The sequence below is a fragment of the Odocoileus virginianus genome, chromosome 5 (assembly GCF_023699985.2).
Source record: "Odocoileus virginianus isolate 20LAN1187 ecotype Illinois chromosome 5, Ovbor_1.2, whole genome shotgun sequence".
In the NCBI taxonomy this organism is placed as follows: domain Eukaryota; kingdom Metazoa; phylum Chordata; class Mammalia; order Artiodactyla; family Cervidae; genus Odocoileus; species Odocoileus virginianus.
In genome coordinates, this window is record NC_069678.1 from 41,712,853 (window position 1) to 41,728,155 (window position 15,303).

The 15,303-nt window shown below is 41.1% G+C and overlaps 1 protein-coding gene across 1 annotated transcript in view; it reads right to left on the reverse strand.

The window, feature by feature from the left end:
* The window catches only part of DNAI3 (dynein axonemal intermediate chain 3), an 87,769-nt gene that overhangs the window by 14,353 nt on the left and 58,113 nt on the right, over positions 1-15,303 (reverse strand). The window contains exons 18-21 of the mRNA XM_070467818.1: positions 11,768-11,831; positions 4,154-4,284; positions 2,167-2,371; positions 540-631 (exon numbers count right to left, since the gene is read on the reverse strand). Of these exons, the coding sequence (XP_070323919.1) occupies positions 540-631; positions 2,167-2,371; positions 4,154-4,284; positions 11,768-11,831 (492 nt within the window). The remainder of the gene's footprint in view (positions 1-539; positions 632-2,166; positions 2,372-4,153; positions 4,285-11,767; positions 11,832-15,303) is intronic.

Sequence of the window (15,303 nt, forward strand, 5' to 3'; positions counted from 1 at the left end):
GACCTGCAGTACACCAAGCTGAGGAAGGATGGATGGAGGCTGGCAATGGAGAGATGCATAAAAATGTCAGCTGGGTCCTCTGGGAAGGGTATCACCAAAATAAGGGTCCCATGCTTTTGGCTTACAATCTGAAAATAACTTCTTATGATTATGAATCCCCAGATCAATTCTTCTCTGAATCTGGGCTTCATTTACTTGGCCTTTCTTTCATCACATGCTTTTTTTCCCCTCTAGCTTTAAGTCATTTATCTCATACAACAGGAATACATCCCCTCATTATTTTATTTTATATTGGAGCATAGTTGATTAACAATGTCATGTTACTTTCAGATGCATAGCAAAGTGATTCAGCTACACGTATACATATATCTATTCTTTTCCAAATTCTTTTCCCATTTAGGTTAACATCCCCTTATTTTTGACTGCATGATTCTTTTATTTTCTTATGGAGCAAAAATGCTGTCATTTCTGAACATACTTCTAAAACATGTCTCAGCAGTATCTGATCACATAAATCCTCAAAGCCAAAAGTTACTAACCTCATTGGTTGAAGGGTGACTTAATGTCCAAGGAATTTCCAATATATGCAGTGTTCCATAATAATCAGCTATAGCTATAAATTGCTGCTTAGCTGAAAGTTTCAAAAAATGGGGAGAAAAAACAGCTCTGCAATCAGAAAGTCATCTTAGAGGTTAAATACATGCTGCATTTTTGCTTTGTGGTTTCCCAAAGAACCTGTTGTGGTTACAATAATCTTGGTATCTTCATCAGACCTTCACAACTGGAGATCATAATAACACACGAAAGACATTTTTCCAGTTGGTGAAATGAAGGCTGAGACCCTGAGCCTTTCTCAGCCACCCTGCACATCCCCAATCATGTTTTCTTAGCCTCTACTTCAGGACTGTGACTCCCAGGCGAGGTTGACCCTCTCTGACTGGATCCATGGCAGATTTGAGAAGGAAACAGGTACAATACATGGAAGATTTTCACAGAAAAATCATGATGCCAATTTTCACCAGACAGTAAGGGCTAAAGGATGCCATTATCCAGATGAATTTCAAATACAGCCAAAACCAGTTTTCTCATTACAGAAACAAATTCCTCCTTTTGGTCATTTTGAATGGATATAAAACACAAGCGTATTTGAGAATTTTAATTTCTTATCTCAACTTTTTTCTCCTCCTTTTCAGAAGGTCTGGTTCACATTGCTAAATCCTAGAATTGTAGTCCCTGTAGGTATGCAAAAACAATGTTTTGCAGCAAATATGGGAAAACACATTTTCATGACACATACACTCAGGTAGTAGCCAGACTCTGACACCCTAGAAATCCTGAAGACTGTGTTTCTAAACCTCATGTTTCTCCTGAGAAAATGACAATTTTATTCCTGTGCATCTCTGGAAACAAAGGGAAACTTCTTTTAAATGAGGCAAATTATATACTTTATATAAGTATAAAGTATACTTATATATAGTATTTATATAAGTATATATACTATATATATAAAAAGAATTTAAGTATATACTTAGTCTGGGTAGAAAGTATTACTTGGGTGAAATAGAGAAACTGAGATAAAGGATGTAAATTACTTTTCTATCGACATGTTCTTGAATTTCTGCTTGTTCTGTTATACATTATTTTTTCCTCACAGTTAGTTCAAAAGTTATAGTTTAAACAGATATATGACCTCACAGAGTCACTGAGATTTCATGAAAAGAACTGCTTGATATTATCCAGGGGAAAGCCATAAAAGTGATAAAATATCGAAACTTTGTGACATAAAAGAAGATTAAAGATACAGAACTTACTCTATTTGAAAAAGAAGCAGCAAAAGGTAGCAAAGATTTAGGGTTCACCCTGTGATTTAGGGACCCAGAGAGGGTGACAAAGATGCTTTTCATTGTGCGGTTCAAAATCAGCCCCTGCTTAACATACTAAAATATGTCTCAGAAATAAGTGATGAAGAAACTAGTGAAACTTAGGTTGTAACCAAAATTTGAGTAGAAGAGGGAAGGGAAAGGAAGTGCCGTGATGGGAAGGGAGGTGGTGGGATGGGGAGAAAAAACTTGAGAAGCAACACCAGAGGCTTTCCAGATGAACGTCAAAATGTCCCTCGCCCAAAAAGGCAAAATGACTTTGCTTCTTTAATCGGAGTCAACATACCAGAAAAGGTCCAGGGTTTGATGTACATGATCATGGTTATACAGATGTTTTGGGACTGGGCTGGTTCATGAGTTTTCTCAAGAAGGTCCCAGATATCGATGTACCCATCTTCTCGGCCAATGTAGAAGACTCCAGGCCTGGTCAGGGACCAGTGCCCTGAGGTGTACCTTTTTGGTGCACAGCATGACTGAAGGAGGGGTCCGGTCTAAAATTAAAAACAAAAGTTTTTGTTATTATCTGAGGGATATTCACAAGGTTTTTTGTTTTTAGAATAAAACTCAGATGGCTATGAGCATATAACAGCAGAGTTATGCCTACTCAGAAGTCTTCTTTGTTTTCCCTATAGGGTTTTTATATGTGTGGGCTCTTCTTTCTTGTATATTTTTACAGCAGTTTTTTCTTATTTTAGTGACTTTTTTAAAAAGATCAAATTTTCTAATTGAGCTACTGATGGTTCTAACTCAACTGTTCCTAAAGCCCATTGCTATTTGTTTGGAGACTGGTGGATACTGGATGAGTAAAGATTATAAGATTATAAATTACAGATTGTAAGATTATAAATTTTGCTTATATCTTATTTTCCTGTCAGGTGCCTACTCACCGTGGAAACAGCTCTGATATTCAGGAAAAGGAGTGAACAGTCAGTTATGTGAGCTGCATCCAGTAGTTTATGAATATTTTGGGGGAGAGATTTCAGACCACCAATGCAACATAATAAGATCATTTCTCTTCTCTGCTGTGGGGAACTTTGCCTTCTTTGGGGGGTTTTCATAGAGACAGAAGATCAAAATGCATTCTCTTCCCACCATCATGCTCTACCTGGCAACCAGGTGGACCCCTTTACCTACTTATATCTTCCGGGACTAACCTAAGCTATGGAGCTGCCTCCTACCCTCCCAAACATGCAAACAAAGGCTTCTTGTGGGGAACAAACATCCCTAATTCATGGACTCCTTACAGGAGACACTCCAATCTGTTCTTACTCAGTTACTTCAGTTTTTGTGGATAACCAGGCTCTTGACCCAAGTCTTTGGACAATCTTGGCTTAATTTCTTTTTTCTTTAACTGAAAAACTAATAGTTGCTTGTTGTAAAGAAAAAAAAAATCATGCCAAAGTACATTGGTATGAAGTAGAAGTCCTTTTCTGGAGGGACACTTAAGGAGATCCCAACTTTTTTCAATGACAAACTTGTACATATATCACACACAATTTTTTTGAGTATTCATGTAAGTGAGAGTCCCAGAAATAAAAGGGAAAAGCGTTAGGTCAAAGAATATATTTGTTACAGATGTGAAACTCATATATATATATATATATATATATATATATTTTTTTTTTTTTTTTTTTTCCTCCAGATTTTGATAATTCTCTTAAGTAGCTCATGAAAAGGACACATCATACTGATTTTCCCACACTCCTGCTTCACTCAATTTTACCAATCTTTCTAGGTTTTGGCAGTTTAGCTTCTGACTATCTGGATCCAGGCCCTGTCCTAAATCCTGACCATCACATTCTTGGCACTGCCTCATCCTGACCTCTGCATGTCTCTGTCTGCCTGGTGATAGATCCCTTAGATTTCTTACTTCCACTTTCTGGTGACAAGTTGCCTAGTGCAGCAGCAAAGATGACAGACCCATTGTTTCTTCTTGGGCTTCATACAGTAATCAGTATCCCATCTGGTATTTTAAGGGGAGGGGAAAAACATAAACCAAGCGAACAGCTCACAACGTATATTTAGAAGAAAACACTGGTTTCAGAGAACAAAAGACTTGTAAATGTTTCCTGCCCTCAGGGAAGAAAAGCAACTGGTTGTGTTTTCCAAAGGCTTGTATTGGTTCTGCTGACAGGCTGGGGCCCAGGCCATCTGTTCCAATATTTCTAAAAGCATCCCAAAGGCATTTTATGTCAGAACAGTCTGTTGTTCCAATTGTTTTTCTCAATAATAAAGGACCACACACCTACTCCTCCATTTTGCAGGCAACTTACCGTAATACCTTCTTTCCAGATGGCCACGTTCCAACCCCCAACAGTGAGGATAATGTCCTTATAGAAAGGTGACCTCTGAACGGTGTGGACAGCTCCATCATGGACTGTGTAGAGGCTCACGGGCTTCTTTGCTGTTGGAGTGGAAAAGGCCATTTCATCTTTCATAACACTGTTTACATTCCTACAATGAAGAATGGGCAGATCTCCGATGGACAGATAGGTCCCGATTAATGAGGTCAGAGAGTGGAGAACCAGAGGTCAGTTGGGGTGAATTAATCTGTCAAGGGACAGCTCCTCCTCTTTTTATGGAAAGTCCAGGGAAATTCCCATCAAAGTCACTTTGCAGGCTCAAAGGAACACTTTCCGTTCTTCTTCATCTACTCATTTATTAATCCATCACTTAGTGTTATAGATTTTTAGTCAATAAATATTTGTGGATTGTTTGTAAGTACCAGGTACTATGGATGGCTGGGTAAACAATGGTTAATAAACAAACATGATCTGCCCTCTCATAACTTAAAATCCAGTGGAAAGGCAGATACTCCACAAACAAATCCCAAGGTATATAATAAGAAAATGTGAAATGTATTATGAAGGAAAAAGTATCACAAGAAAAAATAACAAGGGACATTTGTAATTTAGACTGAATGGTCAGGAAAGGATTCTCTGAAGGTGAGTCATTTAGGCCTGAGTTCGGCACGGGAAGATTTTGGTGTGAAGTAGCATTCCAGACAGAAGGAATAATACACAACAGAGTCCTGGGAAGTGTTTAGAGCATCTATAATCTTGAGGAAGGCAATAGAACTGGAGTCTGATAATCCAGAAAGTGAAGAGAAACTAAAGAGCCTCTTGATGAAGGTGAAAGAGGAGAGTGAAAAGGCTGGCTTAAAACTCAACATTCAAAAAACGAAGATCATGGCATTCAGTCCCATCACTTCATGGCAAATAGATAGGGAAAAAATGGAAACAGTGACAGACTTTTTCTTGGGTTACAAAGTCACTGCAGACAATTACTGTGGCCGTGAAATTAAAAGACACTTGCTCTTTGGAAGGAAAGCTATGACAAACATAGACAGTATATTAAAAAACGGAGACATCACTTTGCTGATAAAGGTCCGTCTAATCAAAGCTATGATTTTGCCATTAGTCATGTACGGATGTGAGAGTTGGACCATAAAGAAGGCTGAACACTGAAGAATTGATGCTTTCAAACTGTGGTGCTAGAGAAGACTTTTGAGAGTCCCTTGGACAGCAAGGAGATCAAACCAGTCAGTCCTAAAGGAAATCAATCCTGAATATTTGTTGGAAGGACTAATTCTGAAGCTAAAGCTCCAGTACTTTGGCCACCTGATGTGAAGAGCTGACTCACGGAAAAGACTCTGATGCTGGGAAAGATTGAAAGCAGGAGGAAAAGAGGGTGTCAGAGGATGAGATGGTTGGATGGTATCACCAACTCAATGGACATGAGTTTGAGCGAACTCCAGGAGACAGTGAAGAATAGGGAAGCCTGGCATGCTACAGTCCATAGGGTCACAAAGAGTTGGACACAACTGAGCAACTGAACAACAATTGATAATCCCAGGGTGAAACATAGGAAGCAAATGAAGACCTGGTGAGTCCAGGTGCTGCCCAGAGCCTTATTAGGAAAAGCATTTAGATTACATTCTAAGTATAATGTGATTTAATGAGTCCTTTAGGGCTAGAAGATGATCTGATTGATATATGAAATGATTCTCTGACTGCTGTGGGAAGAATAGAGCAGAGGAGATAAAAGCAAAGAGGGGACACTATGGGAGGTGATTGCTGCAGTTATGGTGAGAAAGGATGGTGACTTGAATGAAGATGCAAGGGAGGAGTGGATAATCAAGAAATATTTGTGAGCTAGAGTTGACAGGAGGTGTGAAAGAGCTGAGAATGACAGCCAGGTTTCTGGTAAGAGCAACAGGCTCATTGTACTTTCCATTTATTGCCACTGGGAAGACTAAAGGGTGAGCTGGTTTGGATATTAAATGATGACCTCCTCTTTATCTCTGTCCTGGGCACCGGGGTACTCCTGCTCCCCTGGTCTGTCTACTCCGCTGTGGCTTGGTTTCCTCTCCCCCGGCCTGGCTTTGGAGCCGGCTGCTCCTCCTGCCTTGCTGCCCACACCCACAAGTCCCAGGGATGGCCCTAAAAATATGTGCCTGTCCAGGTCAAACTACAGTGTGTGGCTGCTTTGTACTAAAACCACCAACTTACTCTGAATCTCAACATATTAATAACTACGTGAAGGTTGGACTTTTTTTCTTTCAGAACACCAACGTAACATTAAGCAGAAAAAAGATAATAATAATCTTTCAAAAAGCTGACACAATGTCAAAGAGATTTTTGTCCATTCATGTTCACAGAAGCATTATTTGCAATACTGAAAAGGTAGAAGCAACCCAAATGTCCATTAATGGATGAATGGATAAGCAGAATGTGGTATACCCATACAATGGAGTATTATTCATCCTTTAAAAGCAAGGGAATTCTGACATATGTTGCAACATGAATGAAAATTGACTATATTATTTTAAGGGAAATAAGCCAGTCACAAAGAGGCAAATAACGTATGATTCCACTGACATGAGGTACTTATGACAGTCACATTCATAGGGATAGAAAGCATAAAGGTGGTGGCCAGGGGCTGAGAGGAAAGAGGAGTGGGAACTAGTGTTTAACCAGAACAGAGTTTCAGTTCCACAAGATGAAAAGAGCCTGGAGACCAGCTGCACAACAGTGTATATATACTTGACACCATGGAACTATACTGAAAAAATGGTTAACATGTTAAATTTCTTGTTTATGTATAATTTTATCTCAATTTAAAAATTATTTGAAAAAATCTTATAAAGTATAAATTTAACTGTAGCTCTTCTAAGTTAAAAACAAACAAACAGGCCAGTTTTCCTCTAACCAAAGCTCCATCTTGAAGACAGCAGAGAAGACTTATTTCTAAGGCATCTTGAAGTGATCTGGAAGATTCCTGGGAAGGCAGGAGATCCCTGGAAACCAGCAGCTTTCTTCTTGCTGATGCTGTATTTCTCAGATCCTGGTTTTGTCCTTGTTGAGCTGGGATTTCCTATACCATCTCACTCTATGAACAGGGCTATCCAGGAGTCTAGAAGCCCTCTGCAAAATTTAATGATCACCAGTGATAGGAATATAGATAACCATCAAGGTTGGTGCTTTTTTTTTTTTTTCCAGTTTTTTTATTACAGTTTTTTTCTTTCATTTATTTTTATTAGTTGAAGGCTAATTACTTTACAATATTGTAGTGGTTTTTGCCATACATTGACATGAAGGTTGGTGCTTTAACATGTTGAATGTTCTCAGCCCATATAGCTTTTCCTTCCTTTTGTCCTTTGAAAGACCTTAGTGCCATCAGCAGTAAATGGAGCTGGCCTTAAGTTATTCAATGAAATGCCAGAGGCCCCAGTCACGTAAGAAACTTAAACAAATAAAACAGTAGTTCCCAGAGTCATTATCTAAAGAAGGATTTAGCATCCTGATGGGGGTAAGCACAGACAGGTTAAGGGGTTCAAATCCACAGTGTTGCTGTGATAATTAAATGAGTTAATCCATGGAAAGTACTGGGAAGAGTGTCTGACACATGACATGTGCCAACTTGTGAGTTGAGTACATGAGATGATTATGTCAACTGTCATCATCATCAAATACATCAGCCTGTATTTCTTGGGTCATCTGGAAGCCTTGTTTGATTATGACTTCTTCATCACACATAGCTCAGGCAGGGTAATCCATCTTTCAGAAGTTTCTTCTCAGAAGAAGAAACACTCCTTCTTGCCTTGCATATTTGAACTTAGGGCAGATCAAGAGAAAATGGGTCCTAGTAATTGCCTCATCTTTACTCAGGAAATGTCCATGCTCTTTATGAATGCCATTGGGCTGGTAACTCCCAAGGAAAACACTGCCAGTTCATAGAATGTAAGGCATGCAATTTACAGTTCAGCACCTCTACACATTGACAGTGCCTGAACTTCAACCATTATCTAATGGGAATAAGTGTCATTTGACTTTCCATGTTGCAAAATCCTTGATTGGTAATTTTAAAGTATTAAAGTAAGAAGATGATTTTAAAATGCCGTTTAAGTAGGTGATTAGAGCTCTATTTCTCTCTTTTTGGGGGGAATGAACTAAATGCCAAGAAATTAAAAGCAATTTCTCTTTTACTTTTCCACTCATATCCCACTGGTCCCAAAGCCCTGGCATGTTTATCTCTAAATCTCTCCCTCTTGAATTTCTTTTTCTGTCCATCCTTATCACCCTACCTGCCCATCAGTACTCTCCATTCCTCATCTAGGCTATTGCAACTGGTCATCCTGCTTCCATTAGAAGACCCACCAATAAATTAATCCAACCCCTGCTCTCCTGACAGAGTGACTTTCTGATCATATTGATGGTACTAGGACGAGGTCCATGGCTTAGTGAGGCACTGTAGGCTCTTTGCCATCTAGACCCAAACGTCCTTCCTGGAGCCTTTTCTGCTGCTGTCGTCCTGTCTACTGCTATGCTTCGGCTAGGAGGGCTCCCTGTTTCCTACTTGTCCACTGCTCTTCTGAGTTTCTGTGTTTTTGCATTTGTTCTTCTTTCTACCTGGAATGTCTTTCTCCATCTGAAAATTTGAAATCTACCCTTTAAGACCCAGCTCAACTGTATCTCTCTATGGTGGGGCCTTTTCTTTTTTTCTTCAAGCTTTTTATTTTGTATTCTGGTATAACAAATTAGGGCTTCCCCAGCGGCTCGGCGGAAAAGAATCTGCCTGCAATGCAGGAGATACAGGTGATGCGGGTTTCATCCCTGGGAGCTTGGGAAGCTCCCCTGTAGAAGGAAATGGCAAGCTACTCTAGTATTCTTGCCAGGAAAATTCCATGGTCAGAGGAGCCTGGCAGGCTGTGGTCCAAGGGGTCACAAGAGTCGGACACGACTGAAGTGACTGAGCATGCATAGCCAGTTAACAAACAGTGTTGCAACAGTTTTAGTGAACAGTGAAGGGATCCAGCCATACATACACATATATCTGTTCTCCCCCTAAGCTCCCTGTAGGGCCTTTTCTTAACCACCCAAGACAGTTGGTCCCTTTGTGGGATTCCATGTCACTCTGTGTTTGCTGCCAGCCACAGCACCAATGACAGGGTAATGTCATCGTTTGTTTATGTGCTTGACTTCCAATAAATCAGCGATCTCCTTTGGGGGAGAGATTATCTTGTTTATCTTTGTATCCCTAATGCCTGGCACATAGTAGATTCTCAGTAATGATGTGATGAATGAATGAAAGTAAGAACAAACATCAAAGAGGTATAAACATAAAGCTTTTGGTTTTTAAGTTTATTGTCACTGGCTCTGTAGATGGAATATGATTCATTTAAAATAAATAGCTCAACCTGTTTGCCATGGGCTACCTTAAAAGCAGTTTAGGGTAAGCCTCCAAGAAAATCTGAGACCAGGAGGAACCCATGTCCATCTGTGTACAACCAAGTCATGGTGTCACAAAATGAGTCACTGCCTCAGCTTGTATCCCAGGGGTGTGGAGGAGACTGTTATCATGTACTAGTGTGCCTGGCCTGCAGCACATGCACTACTAACATTCATGAATTAGTAAATAAATAGAAACAGAATCAGCCTAAAAGTAGTTGAATGTAATTCACTATGTTATATTATACTCAGTATATAATGTTGAATTCAACCTTAAATCATGGACTTGAAAATGACTGGAAAAGGGGAAATCAGTCTCGGTTCTACATGCACTTGACTCTTTTTTAAGTCATATCCAATCCTCTCTCAATGCCCCACTCTTATTAATAACACATATTTAGGTCTCTAGGCAGGAGACTTCTGTAAGAAAAGTAGGAATGCCTTTGTTTCCAGATGAAAATGACCGCCCTGGAGGCAATGCTGATGAAGCTGATTTCGCAGGTCTAAGGCAGACACTAGCCTGTAGAACCAGACTCAGAAGTGAAGATTAAGGTGGGGATCTGAGCCCCAACAGCTGTCCCCTGCAAGCAGTAGCTCTGACCTCTGGACCTCAATCACTCGCACATAGGTCCACCTGCTCCAACCACCCACAGGACTGACTAGACTCCCTTCTGCAAACCAAGCCTCATTGCTTCTTCTCACTGCTCCACAGGGTTCATGTGGTTCCAGGAGCTGCCTCTTCCTTATCTCATGGTTATTCCATACTCTGAAAAGTAGGTCAAATGTATGCTCATGCCATGATAAAATCCAAAGCATTAAAGCAAGTGGTTGTAATTGTAGTGTGCCCCAAGGCTCTGAACTTTGATGGGGGAACTTTGCTTATTAGTGGTGGTGGTTTAATCGCTAAGCCATGTCCAACCGTTGCAACCCCATGGACTGTAGCCTGCCATGCTCCTTGGTCCATAGGATTTCCCAGGCAAGAATACTGGAGTGGGTTGCCATTTCCTTCTCCAGGGGATCTTCCCAACCCAGGGATTGAACGAGTCTCTTGCGTCTCCTGCATTTGGTAGGCGGATTCTTGAGCCAGCAGGGAAGCCTGAATCATTGACTCTGATTCTTGTTCATACCTGGGTGTGACCCTCATACCTCTGTTCAGCTGCCCAGAGTCCAGGCCTAGGATCAGGGGTACACATGGACAACACTAGTCCCAGCCCCTAGAGTTACTTCTCCCTTACAGTGCTGAGGTCTTCACGATCATGGTGAATTTAGCTTATAATTTCACCTTGACTCAGGTTTTCCACACTGCTGAGCTACTGGGTTGTTGAAGTATTGAAACAGCATTGTTGTTTTAATATTGAATTGTCCAAGCGTCTCCATAATTTAAGCACCAACAGATTAGTGCTCCTCAAATTCTGGTGTGGAAACAAATCACCTGGAGAATTTTATTAAAATCTGTATTTAGATTCAGTAGGCCTGGGGTAGCATCCTGTTTTTCTAACAAGCTCCTAGGTGACAATGGTGTGGCTTATCTGAAGCCCTCACTTTAATAGCAAGTGTAGGGTCAGAACCTCACATGCCTTCCCTCCCGTAAGGCAGGCCAGGGCTCCTCAGTGCTTCGGAAAAAAGAAATAGCTTATTAATAATGGAGCAATCATCAAAACTTACTCATAGGATAAACCTAGAACATATTATACAGAGTGAAACTGTCAGAAACAAATATTGTATATTAATGCATATATATGGAATCTAGAAAGATAGTACTGATCAACCTATTTGCAGAGCAGCAATGGAGACACAGACATAGAGAACAGACTTATGGACATGGTGAGGGGAGGAAGAAGAGGGTGGGATGTTTGGAGAGAATAACATGGAAACATGTACATTTCCATATGTAAAACAGGTAGCCAATGAGAATTTGCTGTGTGACTCTTTAACAACCTACATGAGAGGGATGGGAGGGAGGTGGGAGAGAGGTTTGAGAGGGAAGGGACATAAGTATACCTATGGCTGATTCATGTTGATGTTTGGCAGAAACCAACACAATGTTGTTGACCAATATCTTTCAATTAAAAATTGTCTTTCAATTAAAAATAAATGAATTGAATTATTGAAAAATTATAGGAAACATAGAAACAACAAAGAAGAAAAAAACCTTACCCATAAATCGGCCAGTTTCAGGGTCTCTTTCCATTTTCCAATCTGTGTATATCACTTCACCTTCCTAAAAACACGACAGGTTCCCGATGAGTACACTGACAACTTAAGAGACAATAAACCTCACATTCATGTGCTAAGACTGATTGCAAACCAAACACAAAGCAGCAGGTTGATTTAATCAAATGACAATTTGGTGCAGTGAGGGTGATGGGGAAAGGTTCAAAAATGATTACTTGATTTTATATTAAACAAACAAATGAATTTGTTGAGTTTTATTTGCACATAGTGATTGGGAGAACACAGGCAATTATGAAGATAATCTAGCTACACAAAGTCCAACTGCTGGGTTTCCAGAGTCTGTTGTTAACAGAAAATTGTCCCAATGGACGGAAAGCTCCAGAAGGGGAGGGATCTCATCTGGTTTATTCAGTGATTTGTTCTCAGCATGTTACAAAATAATCGTGCAATAAGAGAGAAAGAGGAAATATGTATTCATCATATAGTACTCATCATCTTTGAATGCTGAGAACAGGAAACAGAGTTCCAACCAAACAACATAACAAGTAATATGTATTCCACTTCTATTTATGGCCATTTTAAGGAGAAGAGAAGACAAAGGGACCTGGTGTAAATAAAAGGCAGAAATTACCACTCAGAGGAGAAAGACAGAGAGAACCAGTGAATGACAGAGATGGGGAAAGGTTTAGAGAAAAAATTTAGTCTCATGCCACTATCCTATAGATGCAAAACCCAGACATAATCTCCTAGTCTCATTTTTTTTCACCAAATAGTAAGAGGAAAACACAGAGAAGGGTATATCAAAAAGTGAGTTAAGAGGACTCAGAGAAGGGGATGGATTGGGATTATAGGTGAGGGTGGGGAGATGGAAAAACATTTGATTTATACAAACTGTAGGGCAATCTCAAGCAATTGAGGCCACTCTTTCACTCATCTGTGCTTTTATTCATCCACGTCAACTCACTTGACAGACAAGGACTGTGTTTGGTGCTGGAAATTCAGAGTCTGAGCACAAGTCTTCCCTCCCCTCTTGGTACACAATCTAAGGGAACAGGCACCTGGGATATGTCTACTGTACACATCACCCTTGGGGCTATGATTTACTCCAACACCATAAACTGTGGTGTTGAAGACTCTGGAGAGTCCATTGGACAGCAAAGAGATCCAACCAGTCCATCCTAAAGGAAATCAATCCTGAATAGTCATTGGAAGGACTGATGCTGAAGCTGAAACTCCAATACTTTGGCCACCTAATTCAAAGAACTGACTCATTGGAAAAGACCCTGATACTGGGAAAGATTGAAGGCAGGAGGAGAAGGGGACAACGGAGGATGAGATGGCTGGATGGCATCACCGACTCAATGGACACGAGTTTGACTAAACTCCGGGAGTTGGTGATGGACAGGGAGACCTGGCATGCTGCAGTCCATGGGGTCACAAAGAGTCAGACACAACTGAGCAACTGAACTGAACTTAACTGAACTGACAGTGCTTGTTGGAGTTGTCAGGAGCTTTACGTATGTGACCTCAGCCTTTACCAAAGTCCTCTAAGAGTTTCCTGGCTCTCATAGCTGAAATGAGGAACTTTGACATTGAACTGAGTCAAAGGAATAGTTTGCACCCAGTTAATAAATATTTGTTGAGAACCCACTATATTGGGCTTCCCAGGTGGTTCGGTGGGTGAAGAATCTACCTGCAAATCAGGATACACAGGCAGACATGAGTTTGATTCCTGGCGGGCGGGGGCGGTGGGCATCCTCTGGAGGAGGGCATGGCAACCCACTCCAGTATTCTGGCCTGGAGAATCCCATGGACAGAGGAACCTGGTGGGCTTCAGTCCATAGGGTCACAAGGAGTTGGATAGGACTGAAGTGACTTAGCACACATACACATACACCCATTATATCACCAGCTACCTGGCTAGAAACCTTCATAACCCTCTCCATCTGGTTACTTAGTTCTGACACTTCCACTCCCCCTACACCTGTGTGACATTCTTGTCCCCACTGCTCAGGCTCTCTTCACCCCTGGGTGGGCCCACCAGAGATCACCGTCAACCTGGCCTCTCTGCTTCCAAGGTTCTACTCCCTCCTGATTCAGCCCTCTGCCCCCCTTAAACTCCCTTAAATTCTCTGTCCAAAGTAGAAGGATCAGTCAGCCACATCAAGGGCTGGTAGAAGAGTGTCCCACTGGAATGTCAGCCCCTAGAGGGCAGGGAATTCTAGCTGTTCTGTTCACTGCTATGTTCCCTGGGCAAAGAACAGTGCCCAGCATATATTAAATGATCAATAAATAACTGCTGAATGATGAATGTCATTCATTCCAAGGAGTGCAGGGACCTGAAAGGCAGGAAAGAGAGAGAAAAAAATCAGAGCAGACAGAGTGAGGAAATTGATACAGATGAGGTAGAGAGAGAGAAAGGAGGCAACTTACACAGGAACATACAGGCCTTGGTGTAAGAAGTTTGGATTTTTCCTGTATCATGAAGAAGTCACTGAAAAGGAGTTAAAACCAAGGGTATCATGCTTTCAGTGAGTTCAGTTCAGTCGCTCAGTTGATTCTGACTCTTTGTGACTCCATGAACTGCAGCACGCCAAGCCTCCCTGTCATCACCAGCTCCTGGAGCTTACCTAAACTCATGTCCATTGAGTCAGTGATGCCATCCAACCATCTCATCCTCTGTCGTCCCCTTCTCCTCCTGCCCTCAATCTTTCCCAGCATCAGGGTCTTTTCAAATGAGTCAGCTCTCCACATCAGATGGCCAAATTATTGGAGTTTCAGCTTCAACATCACTCCTTCCAATGAATACTCAGGGTTGATTTCCTTTAGGATGGACTGGTTGGATCTCCTTGAAGTCCAAGGGACTCTCAAGAGTCTTCTCCAACACCACAGTTCAAAAGCATCAATTCTTCTGCACTCAGCTTTCTTTATAGTCCAACTCTCACATCCATACATGACCACTGGAAAAACCATAGCCTTGACTAGATGGACCTTTATTGACAAAGTAATGTCTCTGCTTTTTAATATGCTATCTAGGTTGGTCATAACTTTCCTTCCAAGGAGTAATTTAATTTCATGGCTGCAGTCACAATCTGCAGTGATTTGGTAGCCCCCCAAAAATAAAGTTTGACACTGTTTCCACTGTTTCCCCATCTATTTGCCATGAAGTGATGGGACCAGATGCCATGATCTTAGTTTTCTGAATGTTGAGCTTTAAGCCAACTTTTTCACCCTCCTCTTCACTTTCATCAAGAGGCTCTTTAGTTCTTCTTCACTTTCTGCCATAACGGTGGTGTCATCTGCATATCTGAGGTTATTGATATTTCTCCCGGCAATCTTGATTCCAGCTTGTGCTTCTTCAAGGCCAGCGTTTCTCATGATGTACTCTGCATAGAAGTTAAATAAGCAGGGTGACAATATACAGCCTTGACGTAATCCTTTTCCTATTTGGAACCAGTCTGTTGTTCCATGTCCAGTTCTAACTGTTGCTTCCTGACCTGCATACAGGTTTCTCAAGA